At 39.7% G+C, this 20,214-nt stretch overlaps 2 protein-coding genes across 2 annotated transcripts in view; both read right to left on the reverse strand.

Annotated features, from left to right (window-relative positions):
- Positions 1-1,122: 1,122 nt before the first annotated feature.
- ccdc134 (coiled-coil domain containing 134) lies at positions 1,123-12,610 on the reverse strand (the record flags this gene model as incomplete). Its single annotated transcript, XM_083896895.1, has 7 exons — positions 12,541-12,610; positions 7,756-7,886; positions 7,434-7,555; positions 4,464-4,548; positions 3,916-4,097; positions 2,324-2,395; positions 1,123-1,248 (listed from the first exon to the last, which is right to left on the reverse strand). Exons 2-7 carry the CDS (start codon positions 7,856-7,858, stop codon positions 1,123-1,125), a joined length of 690 nt encoding a protein of 229 aa, XP_083753021.1. The 5' UTR covers positions 7,859-7,886; positions 12,541-12,610.
- A 4,000-nt stretch (positions 12,611-16,610) lies between these two features.
- mei1 (meiotic double-stranded break formation protein 1) overlaps positions 16,611-20,214 on the reverse strand; it is a gene marked incomplete at both ends in the record, with an annotated part of 42,302 nt that continues 38,698 nt past the window's right edge. Inside the window, one exon of the mRNA XM_083896541.1 lies at positions 16,611-16,736. Coding sequence (XP_083752667.1) covers positions 16,611-16,736 — 126 coding nt within the window. The remainder of the gene's footprint in view (positions 16,737-20,214) is intronic.

The following is a 20,214-nucleotide window of genomic DNA, read 5'->3' on the forward strand; positions in this document are numbered from 1 at the left end:
ACTTTATTTCCATAAATCTGATAACAAAATGGCTTGTTGATTCTGCAGCAATGATATTCTCTCTCTGAATATACATATAGTTTTATAACAGTCATAATATATTTTTTTTTACTATCAATTTCCAGCAATGATGAAAAGGAAACAGCAAAACAAAGGGAAACAACATAAAAACAGGCGTCACATACTGTATTACTGGCTAACAGAACTGTCCACTGCGATCAATGAATTCAAGGGGTCAAAACAAGTAAAAAAAACAAAATAAAAGACTGATGACAAATGGTATCAAAATGACAAATGTACAAAAAGGACAAATCACTATAGATCCACTCAGATGGCAATAAAATAAGAACCAAAAGGAACTTTTAAAAATGAACCATAATGTTGAACAAAATTTAGGAGGCATACTAACAAATCTGGAGCAGCAATGACAATGTAAATCTGAATTATTCACAAACATCCCTCAAATAATTGCTTCAAAAAAATCACAATTCAAAAAATAAAGAAAAAGAAAAAAACAATACAACTATATTCTATCATCGAATCAAGCTCAACCTATCCAGAAACTGTCTGGATTTTAATGAGGCGAGGTCAAATATGTATATTTATTTGGCAACCACAAGCATTTGGACTTTAGGACACATAAAATCTAGACCAGACACAGAACAGTAAGGGTTTGCAAAGTTCTGAAGCAAATTTATTGAAATTACTTATATTCTAAAGTACAATTATGTAATCCTCAAATGATAAAAAATTTGTTCTCTTTTTTTTTTTCTTAACTCGTATCCTAGAGACATTGTTTACGTCTCATACGACGTTAGTTCACCCGATTATAAATCACTGTACAAAATGAGTACAGCAATTCAGGCCTTTGTCAGACTAACATCCGCTTCTATTTTACTGTGTCGTGTCAAATTGAGGGTTCCTCACTTCTTTTCAACAGAGCACCAGGCTTTTGTACAAGTGATGGCAGTGATGTTTTCTTTATGTTTGTCACTGTCGTCTGAGTCTACAAGTCAAGCCAACCCTTGTGGACTCTGCGTTTGTTCCCTCGTCTTTCTCCTCCTCCTCCTCCTTCTTCATTCTTTATTTCCTGCTCTGCACAAGCACCGAGGTGCAGCAGCGCTATAGCTCAGTGCGAGAGCGGGACATGCGGGGGCCTTTCCTGATTTCTTTCCTCTTCTCCTCCTTCCTCCTCCTCTTCTCCTCCTCCCTCAGGATCTTTTGGAAAGCCTCTGCCGTGTGAAGCACCTGAAGCACAGTAGAAAGAGTGAGTCACATGTGTGAGTGTGTGTTTACCGTTTAGTTACAAACCTCATTTTCAAAAAGGTTGGGACACATGGCTGTTGAGAACTTACATTACACCAGTTAAATGAAATAAATACAACAGGAATATCCCAGATGTATGTGGCAGAGCAGCAGGATTAAATCTTTTTGGGATGAGGTTAAAAAGCCAATAGAAAAAATGATTTCAAAGAGCCATTCCAATGGATCCTGGAAATTTTTTGTCTTAGGATTTTATCCCAAACGTCACAAGTACAACAAAGAGTGACATATATACATGAAAAGGAACACAGTATATGTTTAAAAAGATATGGGAACCGTTTAATGAGTATGTGTTTATAAGAAAACACACACATATATATATATATACACACACACACATATATATACATATGTGTGTATATACTTATATATATATATTTTTTTTGTAAAATCTCTAATTTGTTAATTTTATCGAGCTTTTATTTAACACAGAATATATGTGTGCATATATATATATATATATATATATATGTACACACACACACACACATATGTATACATATACACATACATACACATGTATATATACATACGCACATAACCCTAACAGCTTAGTATGACAGTATATTAAGCACCTGAGGGTTTGATGTTGATGATGCAAATTCAGCAGCAGTTTCTCCCATTTCTACCCCGCCCCCCCAACTCTGTGCAATTTTTCACTGATGAAGGACCTAAATATTTTACAATCTTGTGCTGAGACAAATTGCGACTGACAATTCTCCTGCAAAGTTTGGCACAAAATGGCTTGCATTCATATTAGTTAGTGACAATACCAAACCTTGACTTAAATAACGGCTCAAATGACTCAACAAATGACAGATTTTAGTTTTTTACTGCATTTTTAGAAAGTGTCCCACCAACTGTTCTGGAAACTGGTTTTGCACTTTGGTTCTCAATGGTGTTGACAAGAGGCTGTTGCTAGGAGACTCTTAATGACAACTAGGACATTGGCATTATGTATGTGTAATTATAATGTGTTAAAATAATGCACTGTACTTACATCATCTCTCTCTGTGCGGTACGGGTTTATAAAGTCTGCCGATTTCTCTGTAATTCCCAGCTCCTGTGACATCTGACAGAGAAATGGTACAGAAAGACGACAGAGTGTAAAACATTATAATTTCTTCAAAAGAGACAATGAATGTAAGAACACACCGTCTAATCATTTCTTATACAGCATTTTGTCAAGTACGTGCAGACAAAAATCTACAACTATTGCAGCATTTCCTCATGTATGCTACAGACAGTACTGAGGGCTGGATGTACACTTTCACGTTGCCAACTGCTGCTTTCAAGACTCAAAAACTAATCCACTGTGTAATCCTCTTGGCACTATATGAGGTCACTCAGATTAATCCTGCAAGATTCAGTTCATTAACTCACACGTTTAACAGGGGACACATTTTGATCTTTTTTAAAGAAACATCTCATGCAGCAATACATCATAAATAAGTCCACTAATAAACGGTGCATTTTTGCAGTGATGTTCCTCGGTATCTAAAATCTTTACACGTCATGTAAAACTTCTATGTGCATTTTTTTTAGACTTTTCTTTATGATGCGCGTCTTTAAGTTATTGACTGATTAAGCTAAAGCATTGCCGTCACACAGAGCCTTGCAGGACATCCTTCCTGCCACAGGCCGTAAGACTTTGCAACACATTTGCTGATCTGCTCTGAACTTTCTGTTACTTATCCAAAACATCCAAATGCCAGCACCTTTATGACTGTGCAAAAACTGCACACTGCACAATGTACTACTATTTAAATGTTGTATTTAATGTTTTATTACTTTTTTTCTCTCTGCATAGCTACTTATAGTATCTTTTATATTTTATGCATTATTTTTTTTATAATTGTAATTCATGTCTTATATCATATATTTTAATCTATCTATCTACAGTATCTATCCATCTATCCATCTATCCATCTATCTATCTATCTATCTATCTATCTATCTATCTATCTATCTATCTATCTATCTATCTATCTATCTATCTATCTATCTATCGATCTATCTATCGATCTATCTATCGATCTATCTATCTATAGTATCCATCCATCCATCTATCTATCTATCTATCCATCCATCCATCCATCCATCCACCTTCAGTATCTATCTACCTATCAACAGTATATATCTATCTATCTGCCTAAAGTATCTATCTATCTATCTGCCTAAAGTATCTATCTATCTATCTATCTATCTATCTATCTATATATCTATCTATCTATCTATCTATCTATCTATCTATCTATCTATCTATCTATCTATCTATCTATCTATCTATCTATCTATCTATCTATCTATCTATCACACTTTATTCTACAAGAGCTACTGTATAACCATTTCATAATTTGGTTTAATCCATTTCTTCAGCCAGAACCTGATGCATCATTGTATCTAATATTTTAAATAAACCTTACACACAGGCACAAGCAGCAACATGGATTCATATTCATAGTCTATATTTTCACCAACTCTAACTCACACATACTTGCTATATTCATCCAGCCAAAATCACAGCTTTTAGACTGAGGAATAAATTGTAAGGTCTTACAAGTTAAAGTACAAGGTAAAGTCTGGTCTTACAAGTGTGAGGACATGTTGGTGGGCTCCTCCAGTGAAAACCCCCGTCTGGTTACAGAAATGCAGTCCCCAGCGCAGCAGGCCTCCCCAGTCGGAGTTCCGGTCGTAGTAGTGATGGACAATACGCGGGAAACGCAATGCCACGTCTCCGAAAAAGGCAGTATTCTCCACCACGTGGGAATACGCTGCGGGAAGGGGATTCAAAAAGAGAGAATCACAGTCAAAAGAGACACAACAAGAAGAAGAAGAGATCAAGCAGTCTGAAATAAAGTCAGTGGTGATAGAAGGGTGAATAAACCCCAAAGGAAGTGAAGCTTGAATTCAAAACATTCAGAGTGATGTTACAAAATTGATATTATTGGCAACAAGGAGGATAAGGATGAGAGACGGAGAGACTAACAGAGGTGAAGATTTGAGAGAAGGGTAAAGCAGCATAAGACAGGGCGCAGAATCAAGAGTGTGAAAAGGCAGAGTGGAGATTAAATTGACTTCTATAAGCAGAGTAAGAGGAGAAAGACGTGATGAAACAGAGGTGAAAATGTGCATCAGACCTTCTTTGATCTTGTCGTCCATGGGGAAGGGGTCGTCTGGATGCATGTTGGCCGCAACCAGGACTTGTCTGGAGTCCTCCAACACCTAGAGAATGAAAGACGGAGACGTCACGAGTCAGGTTTTTATGTTTGTATAGTTGTTGGTTTTTAAAGCTTTTGATGGTCTGGCACCATCTTACATCCTCTGTGGTCTAACAACAGGTTGCCTTTAGATGTGTGAAATACTCGGATAAAAATGACAATCGAGCCTTTTCTGTAGCTGCCCCCAAAACTTTGGAAAGCTTCACTCATGGAAATTAAATCTGCACACACCATTGAACATTTTAAATCACTTTTAAAACACCCGTCTCTTCTCCTTCACTTCAGGGTGAGATTAGTCAACCCAGACACTTCTACTGAGATTTTTTTTTTTACCATTTCATTATTTCGCTGTTGTACTGTTTTATTTTTATGTTTTATACCTTGTTGCTGTGCCTTTAACTCTGTAAAGCACTGAATTGTCTGAATGGGCACTATGGGACTTCTGGAATCTGGTTACAAATTCTACTTTATGGCACACGTCAGTGCAGCTCAACGGTTATTTTGGTAATCGATTAATCTGTCGATTATTTTCTCGATGAATCGTTTGGTCCATAAAACGTCAGAAAATTTTAAAAGATGTTGATCGGTGTGTGTCAAACCTGGAGATGACGATGTTCTCGAATGTCTTGTTTTTGTCCACAAACCAAAAATTATTCAGTTTTAATGATTTCTTTGTTATGTGGAGCAAAGAAACGAAGAAAACATTCACATTTAAGAAGCTAAAACGATCAGAAATCTTGTTTTAATAATGAAAAAAGCTTCAAACTAATTGATGATAATTTAATAATGGATTATTAATCGATTAATTGTTTCAACTCTACTGTACAGCCTGTGCTTAACAAGGTGAATATTGCCTGACACTGATATCCAGTTTATAAATGGGTGAATCCCTAATACCTAGTTATAGTTGCAGTGGTAATGAATGTGAACAAGAAAATGAGATTATTCTTATTGTGATATTTAGCGAACCACATTACATCAGGGTGGACAACATATGCAGTTAGGTAATTAGGTTTTGAATAAAGCAGGTGTTGATTTGATATGTTTGGGTAATAAAATTAAACTGGACGCTTGTTTAAAGCCTGGCTGACCACTGCGAGGCTCGTCAGGTTGTGTCGCGCACAATTACTGTATCCACACACACACAGACAATATTAGCACACAGTACACAGACACTAACTGAGATTAGAGAGTCAGGGACTGTGGAGGCAGCATAAAGATGAGATATGAGCAGGAACACTCTGAAGCACTATGTCACACACACACGCACACGCACACACACAGAGTGCTACAAATATGCTGACAGTGCCATTTCAGTCACTGAAGGTTGACTACGCTTGTCGTCCTTGAAAAGCACAAAGACGCATGGATACAACTGCTCGCCAGGAAAAAAAAGAAAAAAAGCGGACACGCTGTAAAGCCTAATGTGAGAGAGAGAGCGGCACTGTGATTAAACATTCAAATCAATGCAAGGGAAACACGCTGATGAATGCAATCATTGGATTTGAGGCGTTTGATTCCCTGTTGGCCCGGGAAAGCTTCTCCTCATTATGTCTGCTGAGAGCACTAAGGATGAGCTCTTAGAGGGAAAAACTCAAGTTTTTTCATACATGTGCTTGACGTTAAGGCTTCACAGAGACAATACAAGACTACAGCAGGAACGCACGATATAATGAGTGTTTAATGTTTTCCTGATATCAATACGCACACTATATAAATCACCAAGACTGTTTATAATGCAGTCAATGTGGACTGATCCATGTGAACAATCACACAAACTTAACACTACTGTTTTTGATCACATTTACAATAAGTTTATTATTGACCTCCGCCAAGGAGGTACATGTTTTTCGCTGGAGTTGTTTTTTGTCTGCCTGTTAGCAACATTACTCGAAAAGTCGCAGGCAGATTTGTATGAAATTTTCAGGAAACATCCGCAATTGGACCAGGAACAAGTGATTACATTTTGGGCATGATCGGTAGACGCTATCACTATTTTTATCGCTATTCTGTGGGGGGCTGAGTTGCCTTGGTGGAGGTCTGTGCTCTCCGAGTGCTTTTCTAGTTTACACGTGTGATTTCCCTGCTGTGAACTGCCAAAATAACTTTATCTGTATTTAAAATGTAAATTGGGCCAATGGTTTGTTCGTAGAATTTGAATATATACTGTATGTTATAGACAAAAATGGTAGAGAATTTAGTTTTCTGTAGCCTAAGAATACGTCTTGGGAGTGCCAGAGTGAACATTTCATGTTTCAAGCAAAAGTTTACGATGCAGTAAAAGAAGAATGCCGTCCTTTCTTGTATGCGGAGGCAACTGTATTTCCCAGACACACTTGGGAAGAGGTCTGGTCTTCCCCCCCCCCCCCCCAATATAACCATTATAAATAATAGCAATTTCTTTTTTTCTGGATTCTGGTCTATGTTTGCAGTGAGCAGAAAGACATGAAAACTATAGATTTTTGTATTTGCATCACACCAATATTAACCCTAGAACACCATTGCCGGGTGCGAGCAAATTTATGTGATTTTCATGAAAACCAAGTTTTCACCTTATTATTTTTTTGCTCCCAAATTCCTAATTTTCCAGTAATTTTGGAGCATTTTATATGGTCCCCTCATGATGCTTTTCTTTCATTTTGTTTGACATGACACAGTTTAAAATAAAAGAAAACTACTCAAATTTGGCATGTTTTGTCATGTTTTGATATATTTTGATGACAAGTACTTTTTATTGGGTGTATTTATTATCTCAGGTAAAAATCACCCGGCGTTAGTGATGGTGTTTTGAATTTGAGCGATAGTGTTCTAGGGTTAACAATAGCAGTCGCACACTGCATGTGCTCCAAATTGAATGCAGCCCTAACACATGGCATGATATCACCTTACCTTGAAGAGTCCCTTGAGCATGATGTCAATGATCTTGTACTGCTGATTGATGTCGTTCAGCTCGACAAGGTTCTTGAGTGCGTTCAGCTGATCTTTCCTCTTGGTCTCAAACAGCCGCTTGTCTGACAGGAAGAGGTCAAGGGGTGGCATAACACACACAAACACACACACACACACACACACACACAAACATTCATACCTCCATCTGTCACAGTGTAACGCACTGACATGCTGGTTCACATTCAGTGACTTACATGTGCACAGAGATAGAGAGAGAGAGAGACAGACAGGCTTGTGTGTGCACTTGGTGGCAGAAGGATACAGATCTCCAGGTTGGAGTCATGTCTTGGTCTGTGCGTGTCGGAGTCGGCCGAGCTGAAGAAGGCAGCGGCAAGCGCCACGAACACTGCGCAGGCACTCTGCATGGTCAGCAGGGAGCAGCAGAGAGGCACCCTTCAGAAAAACAGAGATGGCATTTACTACAAATTCAAATATTCACATGATTTCAGATCATCGAACACCAGAGATGAGATGAACACGTTTTGTTTGGACACAAGTTGAAAACTACAAAAGCCTGTCACTAAAATGTGTACCATCCTTCTTCCTTTAAATGTTTCTCCCTGCAGTGGTCCTTGTGGGATATGTGAGATGTTAGAGATAAGTGGTCAATATGGACCACCAGAGAGCAGCCAGCATGTGAAGAGGAGCTCCTTCTGTTCCATTTAAAAAGACACATCTGATGTCTGGCACTTGCAGAAATCCCCGAGAGGAACATTAACAATCTCTGAACCAGCCTGGCTTCTCTGCTCTGCGCCGTCTTCTCCTCTGCCTTCCTTCTCTCCATCCACTGCAGTGAACCCTTTCCAACATTTTCTTTCACTTGCAAAACTTCCTTTTCCTCCGAGGCTTTTTATAAGTTTGAATAAGGGAGGATGAAAGCGAGAAGATAAATACGGCAGCTAAAAATAGCACCACATCAAATGAAAATTTGATGAGGGCCAATTTTTTTTTTTTTTTTTTTTAGGAAAAACATTAAGAGAAAACATAAGTAACTAGAAGGAGGCAGCAGGCCGTGTTGATGATGAAAAGCTACAACACATCATTCACGGACATAATAATTCACATGATTCATACATAATTTACCAACCATCGATATACAGATGGATGCAGAGGGGTGTGGGGCTTGAACGGAGGGGGTGTGGAGCATACAGAGAGAGTCGGGGGGGAGGGAGGCGAGGGACGAGCAGAGAAAGTGAGGGTGATTGGTGTTCGGAAAGGTTGAGAATAATCAGAAGGTGAGACCGAGCAGGAAACAAGAGCTTTCCTGGAGGACATTTCATCCACTACTGATAAAACTGATAGCCACACAGACGCCGAGAACAAGCGCAAGATAGAGGAGGAGTAGCAGTCTCTACGAGAGGATAATGAGCACAAGGGACTTGATTTTGCACTGACAGAATTAATCTTTACAAGCTCGGCTGCCAAATCCTGAATCTGCAGGACGAGGAAGTGAGCAAACCTCTCAGGGTATGAATGTTAATTTGCCCCCTCAAGGATCTGACTCAAATCAGAGGGAACAGCATACGTTGCTACAGGACGTATATAGAGCTGTAACTCACGATTGATCTGTCGATTATTTTCTCGATTAATCGTTTGGTCCATAAAATGTCAAAAATGTTAAAAAACGTTGATCAATGTTCTCCAATGTCTTGTTTTGTCCACAAACTAAAATGATTCAGTTTTAATGATTTCTTTGTTATGTTGAGCAAAGACAATATTCACATTTGAGAAGCTAAAACAACCAACAATCTTGTTTTAATCATGACGATTAATTTAGTAATCGATTAATAGATAAATTGTTTCAGCTATAGAAGAATGACAGCTATCCAAATGCTCTCATCTTACAGTAGATCTCATACTTTCCCAGTCCATCCATCTATCTATCTAACGCCATTAAAACCCCCGCAAATATGACATGGTAAATTGTGTTTAAAAAGGAACATTGCACCTACTTTAGATTTAATTTGTGGTCTCTGTGGTCACTGGATTTCCTTATTTAAAGATACAATTCTAAGATTACTTTTTTTTTTCTCACCGACTCAGCAGACTCAGTGTTCCTGAAGACAGCTGAGTGAGGACAATGTTCGATTAAGGCCAATTTGTGCGTTCTGGGAACATCTTTTGGGTAGCTTCCCAGCTTTCTGAGAAATGCTGCGCTAAATATCCTTAAGTGCTGGTCGTAAGCCTCAGTATTTCTACATAACAGCCAAGGAAGTGGGCCGTGTCTCTCCCTTGGCAGCGACTCATCAGGTTGTTTGATGTTCCTGTGCGCTTTTGAAACAGGCAGCGATGATGTGGCTCCAGCTGATTATTTATGAGCAAAAAACGTTATCGTCACTAGAACAATTTAGAGCATATATATCCGGACTGCTGCTAACATTTACATGAAGGAGGAGAAAGTGCTGAGGCTTTCAGAAGTATCGCGAGGACGTTAGGGAACAATCAATCATCCAATGCATCCATTAACTGGAAGCAGGCAAGACTAATTACATGGGACGATCCATTTATTCAGTCAGTCATAGGAAAAATGTGCAAGTAAAGGCCCACATTTTTGAGATCAGACTACAGTAAACATGGCTACACCTCAGCGGAATGAGCGCGACTGTGACTCTGACGCACTAAAATATTGATTTGAAATGCTCCTTGAACTTCATGCTGAGCTGCATGGAAAGAAATGAAACATCTGATTAACTTAACAGCCATGTGAGAGATGTTTGCCTGCAGCAAAGGGTTTTTTTTCTGTAGAAAACATGAATGATTTTCACTCAGAGTCGGTCTTAAATATAATCCAATATTTAGTGCTGTGTGGTATTAGTCCTTTCTGAAGCTATTCTATTCATAAATTGTATGAAAAAAGTTGATCCCCCACATCCAGACCTGCGTTTACAGAAGATTTATTACAAAACACATGCATAAAAGTAAGTTGTGATTCATCATGTGATTTATCAAATAGGGATGAGCGATACCATACTCGGCATCTATCCGGTATTGGTCAAATCACTGGATTGGATATCGGAAAAGGGTAAACGTAATATCCGGGAATGCACTATCCAGAAATATGATCCAGTAATAGTACCTGACTGAGCACAGGATGTAATGAGAAAGGTGCACCACTCATATAAATGAGTCATTTTCCTTTCATAGTAAAAGAGTTAGAAAAATAAAAAACTCTCATTTCGAAGCCTCCCTATTCGTGATTTGCCAAATTGTGTAAAATGCAACCATTTTGGCTCCATTTTGATACTAATTGATTGATAAAATCGGCGTTTTTTTAAAAGAAGACCGAAACTAGCGACCATCAGCTCCTCATGAAATGTTTACTGATATTTACTATAAATCTAGTGGGGAAAAAGGTTAATTTCCCCATAAACCTCCATTCAAAGGGAGATCATTTTGCAACCAGTGGTATGGCCCCCTGCTGGCTAAACAATCTATTGTGACTTCTGGGTTGGCTTCAGAGGGGGAAACCAGAAGACTGCATCTATTTTTATAGACAGTTATTATATCCATAATGGTATCAGACAGTAATTATCGCTCTCACGGTTTGCATGCCCTCCCTGTGTGTGTAGGTTTTCTCCGGGTTCTCCGGTTTCCTCCCACAGTCCAAAAACATGCAACATCTGTAGAAGTAAATTGGACAATCTAAATCTATCGCCCTATGTCAGCTGAGAAAACTCATGTGGAGGATAAAGATGGTAAAAGATGGATGGATAGATGGTATCAGACACAAGAAAGCGGTATCAAGCCATCCCCATTACCAAAGATAGTGTAAGTTTATTGGAAATGGTTGGTTCACCTATTCAAAGATAACAGATGGTGTGTGCTGCAGAAATGGCAGTAAAACTTGACTGAAACATTGCATTATTTTATTTCCACTTGTTGTGATTTATATTGTCAATATGGTTGTGATGGTTTGCCTTCACAACCATATTGAATGTCCCATATAAAAGGTTTGCTGCACGCACAGCAAATGGTCCACTGCAGGACCATTAATACAAGATGCACTGTCAGATGTGTGCATTCATATTCTCCTCTCCTGGATTCTGGACTGGATAGAGTGCCATCGGTCAACACGCATGTCCAGGATCCAGTAGGGGGGGCTGGCTCAGAATTGGCATATTACTGGGGAAATATGAGGTTTGTGTTTCATGAGGGGAGGTCTGACAGCAGAGTGGTTCCGTGTAATCCCATGTTAATCTCTTGGCTGGAGTATATTTTCTTCTCAGCCAACAACAATCTACCGTGGCAGAGACAGAGAGGAAGTTTGTTTTACCGAGTGAGAGATCCAGTTTCTAGCTTTGTCAGATAAGTAGCCCTCACCATATACAAACACCAGTCCCACTATGAACACTGCTGAAGGATAATCTGGGAATAAACAATCTAAAAACAACCAACCCACTCTGTGACACTAACGTCCATAGGAAAGCTGAGGATTATGGTGAAACTAACTCGGGGGAGGATGGTTAGAGAGAGATGTCCATCAGTCAGCTGATGTACAGCAGGGGTGGATCCAGATTCCCCTCAGGTTGTCGGTCTGTGGGAGGTTCAGGGACTGACACATCATCATCATCATTATCATCTCTCTCTTCTCTGCATCCCTTTATCATCATTCATGAAGAGCCAGCGCCGTGGGCATGCGTAATGGTGATGATGATGAAGATGGGCGAGTCTGGATAAAGACCATCAATTACAGATACTTGGTAACATCTGCGTGACCCGCGTTCCCTTCAGCGGCGTGACACCCCAAGGACAATTTGTATTATTATTATTTTTTTAACTTTAAACATTAAATTACTCATCAATTGTGAAGCTATGGTGTGATTCACCTCCCAATGCCCACTAGTTAATGTATGTGCTATAGTATTATTAACAGTGGTGCGCTTTTGGTTATTAACCAAGTATTTGAAGTCGCCCCTCAACATATCGATGTCGGCGGTCGCCGCATTTGTTCGCGCCACAGGAAGCGTCAGTCAGCGGGCAACACAGCTCACCAAAGCCGGGGAAGAGCCGCACAGTATTACAGCCACGTAACTCGCGGATCACTCACCGTGTTGTAGCGAGAAACGGCGGCGACGATCTGGCAGCCTCTGCTCCAAAGTAGCTCAGTTTCACCTTCGTATCTCCACTTAGCTCGTTAAAGGTCGGCTGGTCGATGAAGGAGGTGGACGCGGCGGTTAGTTCACCCACTCAGGATCCTCAGGTGACAGCGACACGGAGGTGGAGGTGTTCATTTACATGCGGCTCTCGCTGCTCCACTCCGCCAGCGCCACGATCGCACCGGCTGGTTCGCTTTTGGACGAATGACAGCGAGAGAGGGGGCGCCCGGCACCGAGGAGGATGTGGTTTCCGCACGGAGGATTTAGAGGGAGACACCAGCAGAGCGTGGGGCAGCAGCGCTTTCATCCCCCGGGGTCATTGCTCTCCTCTGTCATGATCTTTGTATTTCTCCTGTCAGCTTACACTGAAATTACATTTAAAAAAAAGAAAAAGAGTCTGGTTTTACTTTTAAACTGGTGGATATTTACGGCATTTACGAATATTAAAAACATTTTTGAAATAAAATAAAATAAAAATTTTAGAAAATCTTTTTCTGAATAAATGATGCAACTTATTTTAAAATATGTTGAGTAAAATAGCAGAATATAGTCCTAAAGTGTCAGAATAGCTATATTACATCAGCAGCTGACATTTATATTCATCACTTACATTATGTTTGGACATCTTAGAACAGATTCCCCTTTTCCAGGTGTGTAGTCATGGGTGATCCTGTATGTGGTTTACTAAATGTTGATGTATATATAAAATCTCTTTTTTATGTATGCACACAAACGTCCACAGAAGTCAGAAATCCCCCAGATATTTTCTTTTCAGCTCTCTAATCTCCAGTTAATCTCTGAGTGAGCTCGTGTAAGGTGCGCAGCAGGAGGAACAGATTTACAGTGTGTGGATGGGTGGTTCTCCTGCACGCTCGGGTGCCACAGATTCACCTGAATCCCCCAGAGATTCTCGCTCTGCTGTTGTGAAATAATCTCTCTGTCTGTGTTCAGAAAGTGGGAACTGCAAACTCCACAAACCCCTATCACTGGACATTGCCAAGAGTTCATGTCTGAAAACGGCTTCACAAACAGATGCTCGTTTCAGCATTAAAACCTCTTTCTACGTCACGGTCAATCAGTAATTACTGTTTAGTGTTATAAATATTTCTATGTCCACAATCTCCCTGGGCATGTGGGTTGTGGGGTTAAGATAACTATTCCAATTACTAAGTCTATTACTTCTTTGGGTGTTCTTTCATGTTCATGCTCAAATTGTCCTTTCCACTTCTGCTTAAATCCCACTCAAAAAACAAGGTGTATTTTAATTTTACTGTAGGGTTTAATTTTTATGCAGTGAACAGAATCTATGAAAATGACTCAGCTGTCACAATAATAAATGACTACAGTAATGGCTGCTTTAACCTTGAACACTTGTGTCACCACAGTTGTAAAACTTAAAATAAAGTCACATTTTTATGAATACAAAGAATGCCCAGAGAGCTTGAACATCTCATCGTGTCCTTTAGGCAGTCAAGGAAATATCAGAGACTCCCTGCAACAATGGCAGAACATAGAACACATACAGTATAAGCACTGAGGTTGGTCTATAACACAGATCTGATGTTTGTATGGTGCTGCATTCTCTTGAAATGACAAAGGTACAGGTATTTTTTCTTTAACGCCGCTTGAAAATTCAAATGAACAATTAAATGCCATCATGAGCATGTGTGAGAAAAACAGCAAATACACAACAGGCACACAGGAATGAAAGAAACAATACGCTAAATGAAGAAAGGAATAAGCTGTCAAACCAATAGCATAATGATGAATTAAGTGCATGTATTTTTAGCTGTAACATCAGTCTGGTGTCAGTGTGAAGTCTGACAGACAGATGGACACATCTTCGACATGCCTGCAGACATGAGTTAAGGAGCAGTTAAGCAGGTTGTGTGTGTGTGTAAAACATTCTGTTTCACTTGAATGGTAACAATGTGTTTCCTGGAATAAATCACTTAAAATATTCCCATGCTTGGTACTTAAACTGCCTCAGTTGCTGTTGATATGACATGACAAAAATTGTCTTAATGTAACAGCAGGCACCATAGCTCACATCAAAAGGAGCTGACATGCACAGAGTGTCTATAAGAGTGTGTGGGTGGAGTAAAGGGAGGAATGTGTCTGTGTGTGTGTGTGTGTGTGTGTGTGTGTGTGTGTGTGTGTGTGTGTGTGTGCATCAATCAGTGCGACAAATACAGAAAGCCTTTAAGTACTGACTCCGAGTGAGATACAGTTCAACAGTATTTTGCGGAACACAGTTTAAGAGAGACTAAGTGAAAACCACGACACAGGAATTCAATAAGTCGCCAAAGAAAATCAATGAAGATGCTCTGCTGACAACTAAGAGCAGGATGATATTGTTCATGAGCCATTGAGTCTCTGTGTGTGTGTGTGTGTGTGTGTGTGTGTGTGTGTGTGCGTGTGTGTGAGGATCAAAAAACGTATAAACCATAGGGAGTGCGATTTGTCTGGTCCTCACAACTTTAAAGGGCTTTTTTTTAGCAGTTTAGACTTGGTTTTAGGGTTAAGGTTAGAATTAAGTCTAGGTTAAGGGTTAAGGATTAGGCATTTTATTGCGATGGTTATGAGTGTCCTCACTAGTAATGTTGTGCAAGCATGTGTGTGTGTGTGTTTACATTTGTCATGTTGCCTGTTGGTTATTTCTTTTGCAGGGTATAAGCAGGCTATGTGATAAGCTACGAGCCCCAATACAAAGAAGCTACCACCTCTATAGAATGTTTGTACTTCATGTTGAACCAGCTTCTTGTAAAGTTCACGCTGTCAGTCACATATACTGGTTAATTACAATTTTAAAGCAATGAAATTGTACAATAAACTCTCCACAATACATCAAGTAATGCTTGATACGAATATGAGGTATGTGCTGCTCTTTTAAACTGGTTAAAATTTATTAAAACTACTTGATGTAATTGCTTTTTGAATAATTTCTCAAACCATATCGCATAATTGTGATGGGTTTAAAAAAAAAGACTGATGAGAAAATCCAAAGCTAGAAACAGCTGAAGCTGCAGTGTCTCGCTGCCTTCATATATAACTTTGTTTTACATATAACGGGGAGAACACGCAAACTCCTTGCAAAAGGCCCTTGTTCCAAAGTTGTTCCAAACAGGGCTCGAACCCAGGAACCTGGGTCTTCTTGCTGCAAAGGCAAGAGTGCTAACCACTACACCAATCGTGGGCCCTGCTGTTCTTTCAATTTTCTTTTTTTCTTTTCAGTTAGCACTGTCATTTGTGGAAAAAAGTGGACTATAAATAAAGGACTCTAGCTGTGGCTTGTAGACTGTTAGTCTGCTTTATAGACATTAACTCTTAGTATTGTTTTATAGAGCGGCCTCATAGTGCAACCTCAGCCTTCTCTCTTGCAATGGAGGGTTGCAGGTCCTCTGAGGTCAATAATCTGCAGTACCAACTGTGAGGTAAGCAATGCCTGTCAAGTATTTGTCTGCAAGTGTCTCAAATTTCAGTTTAAGATGAATCAGACCAGGCTAAAATGATATGTGGAGATTGTTTTCATTGTTAATGCTCACAGTGAGAGAGAGAGAGACAGCACAACTAACGATTCGGGTGCTTGACGCGTGTCTGTGAGTTGAAAGGTATGGAGTGAGTCAGAAAACAGGTCAGGCGCCGACTACAGCACCTGTCCATCAGGACGGTCTGCGAGTGTATGCTGCAGTGTGCATCCCTCTCCTCTCTTGCCACTGTCATATTGAAGCGCCTCTGCCAGCTGTGCATATATGTGCCTGTCATTGGGTGTGTGTTCTTTCACACTGCATCAAGAAGCTCTGTGGACACTGGTGCACTACACACCACTATGAGTGAACACTGAGAACTGAGCGACAGAATAGTTGAACCAATGAGCAGTGACATTACACCATGCTACTAAGGGATGTGGTTAAACTACTAATAGCTGTAGTTCATGTAGAGGTAAGAGTGAATGTGCCTGCATGACACCTATCTGAGAATATGTACGTGTATGTGGGTTTTCTGTGTGTTTCACTTCAGGTTAGGGATACAGGATGTTGCCGGACACACTGGAAACTGGTGTTTGCAGGCTGAGCTCCTCCATCATATTCCTCACTCTCAGCTTGTGCTCCTCTGTGGGAGGACACTGCAGGGCACTGCTCTGGATCTGAATAAATGAAAGAGGTTTTTGAGTGGAAAAAGACAAGAAACAGATGAGGGATGTTTTATATAATGTTAAATTAGAAAACAAAAAACAAGTTTGCTCTTTTTAAAATGATCCACAGCAGACTAACTTATCATAACTATCATGCAACTGATATATATCTTTGCATATTTGTTTTTTAAAGTGGGTTAATTTCTGTTATATTGTTTGTTTGACTTGTTAGAAACCAAAAAAATAGAGGAGAGGCTGGAGGAGGAGAGGACAACACAAAGGCGGAGGAAAAGATGAAAAGCAAGAGGAGACATCATTGTGATGCTGGGACTAACAGTACTAAGCAGTGAAGAGGATGTGAGAGGGGTTGAAAACCAATAACAGGGAAAACAAATAAATAAGAATAAAATGTCTTCAAAGAGAAAAGAGGCTTATGTTGGATTTGGCTGCACTTCAGCAACTGAGTCAGGCCCCATTCAGAGCTGGTATTAACATCCCTCACACTTGTTCATGTATCTCCTGTGACCACATATTATCCACCGAGTATGCACACACATTTACTCAAATACAAAGCGACGTCGCAAAAGTTTACAGGAACAAATGTATGTTTTAAACGATTCTTATTGTGCACGTGTCTCAAAGCTGCTCTCAAGCTGAAAAATAGTTAAACCCACTGGAAAAAACTAAATCAGTATAAATAGTGTTGCAGTGGCTGCTCTAATCCGTCCTGAGGACTGCTGATTGTTTCAATTTCCCCAATCGCCGTTGCTCTTTAAAAAACACATTTCGATTAATTAGAGGTCATTAACAGATAGTGTTACTAACTAAGAGAGTTTACTGCTTGATTTACCAACATTTGTTTTAAACAACTATGTAAATTTAATGTTGGGACTTCACAGCATAAACCTTGTCATCATTCATGTGTATTATGTTTTTTATTTGCAGAGAAAAATATCTGGATTTTAGTTGTGCAGAGCAGCAGCTTGTAAATCGCTTGGAAGGGACTTCTACTTATCATTTAGACTCAAAGAGCTACAGTTTATTCACTACTTCAGACTGGTTTTTCTGTCAGAAAGAGAAGCAGAAGCAGAATTACCACCACGCACCTATACAGCTCTGCTATAGACCAGTCATTTAGAAGGAAATATGGTCGCAATCTCGCCCCCACTACTCCTGAGCTATGCCAGGGAAATGCTTTGCAGAACGCTGACACAGTGAAGTTGACCTTTAAGCTTTTGGATCTAAAATGTCATTACTGCGTGTTTTAGCCATTTACTCAGTTTTGAACTACTTTTCAAAAAGGAAACACTTGTATAACTGTCACCAGAGTCACTTAAAAAACATAATACCTCAGTGAGCTGAAAAAAAAGGCAATACTACAAAACACACGTTTTCTCTCTCTCTCACTCACACACACACACACACACACACACAGTTTTGCATAATATTTGTCCTGCATTGCCTTCCATTAATTTGGACAACCTAACCAAAGCCTTATCCCTAACCATAACCAATGCCTTACCTTAAACTTAACCTAACCGCAATCCTAATCTTGATCCTAAACTGAACACTCACACCGTAACTACCTCTTTCCTTGGCACTAACCTAACTATAACTGTCCATTATTTAATCATTTTCATATGTAGACTTGCTTTTTTGTCACTATAAGGATGACAAATCTCCCTAATGTGACTGTAAACAGATTTAGATCTCCACACAGCACAAGTAAAATCCAGCCACACACCTAGGATTTACCTAGAGTACCTAATACGGAAGCTCTAGTGCAAAAATGACTAAGGCTGCAGGATCACAGCACTTAGCCAGACTCTATAGCTTGGTATTATTTCTGAGAGATTCCAAGTGTTCACACCTGACGTTAAAATGTGTCCTGGACACGTTTGCTGTGATCACATATTATGATCAGCTCTCATATCCGCAAGATGTACACAAATACACAGATCATTTCTGTTTGTCTGTGTGTGTGTGTGTGTGTGAGACGGTGTGTCAGAGTGATGGAGTGACAGCAACAAGAAGTCAGGAGAAGCTGAGTGAATCATAGCTCTGCTCTTGCTGCTGTTACACGATGTAAGATTTAACCAACATAAAAAAGCAATCATGTGTCGATTGCTGTAATTACTGTGGTAGTAGCTAGAATTACATGAATGTATATGGACATTGAGAAATGTAAATTAAAACCGCAGCATTGAAGGTTTTTCATGATCAGATCACGGTCAGAGGACGCATTCAGGACACTTTGGGTAATAGGATCACTCAGGACAGATAAACCAAAATAGTTTTTTTGGTATACTAATAACAAGCATCAATAAAGTCATTTTTGCATCTTTTTACCTAAGCTGTTAGCAGCACATTTATGCTGATACAGTTGCCACCTCACCTTTGCCAGCTTTGAAAAACACAATTCTCCAAGTGTCTAACAAGTAGTTTGCTCCCATAAGGACGAAATAAACAACCCACAGTTTTAGTGAAGCAATTAGGTGAAATGAGGTTTTTTTTGGATCATATTGGACTGTGTGTTTTTCTTTTTCCAATCAACACTGAGTATCGCATCGACTCGTCCGAGCGTATGCACTCACTCCTAGCTATTTTTAATTGGACATTAATACGGCTGTACTAACAGACTGGTAACGGCAACTGACTGTAAACTTTGTAGTTGGTAGAAGAAATGCAGTGTGTTCCAAGACTGAGCCTCTGCATTCAAAGACAAGTGAGTGCATGCACTCAAAGGTAAAGCTGTTTTTTATTTGGCATCAGTAACAAGTAAGTGAATACAGCAGATGGTATTTTAAGGAGCAGGTGGGTGAAGGAAAGGGCAAAGTATAGAAATGGCTCCAACTCTGTTCAGTAATTGAAAAGTGCGAGGTGAATAAAGTGGCGTTGGTGAGGTGAGGAGAAATTTGGCGAAAGTCGATATAGATAGAGGAGACACAGATGGATGGAGAGAAACAGAAAAGGCTTTTTAGTGAAAGCAAGCAAGAAAGAAAGGGAGAGAAAAAAAGTGATGGCAGACAAATTCCATTCAGACTGCGGAAAGTTATTAGAAACTTGCAAGCTTTAGAAATGATGAAAAGAGATTATCTCTCATCTGTGAGGTTTGCGAAGAAATGACTGGATCATACAGACGTACACATGCAGTCCTGAGGCAGGAATATAAACACATACTGTATGTAAAGAATCAGAAATGACCACAGCCCATTGGATTGTGGCTTCAACAGCAAACAATGTATAATGTTCTCACACATATGCATGGCAACACAGCCACTGCAGTCCAAATGCAGCTAAAGTTAGTCTACAGGAAATTAACGTAAATCAATGTTATGGCCTCTGAAGTCATGGAAACCACCACGTTTGTAACACTGAACACACACATACTGCACTGGGGGCTGCAGCTACCACTCTGTCACTCATCAGATTCTGAGCTACTTTCAGAATACTAAATTCCTGGTCACATACGATACGTGTAGAGCTAAAT

Source organism: Microchirus variegatus (genome assembly GCF_963457635.1).
Source record: "Microchirus variegatus genome assembly, chromosome: 10".
In the NCBI taxonomy this organism is placed as follows: Eukaryota; Metazoa; Chordata; class Actinopteri; order Pleuronectiformes; family Soleidae; genus Microchirus; species Microchirus variegatus.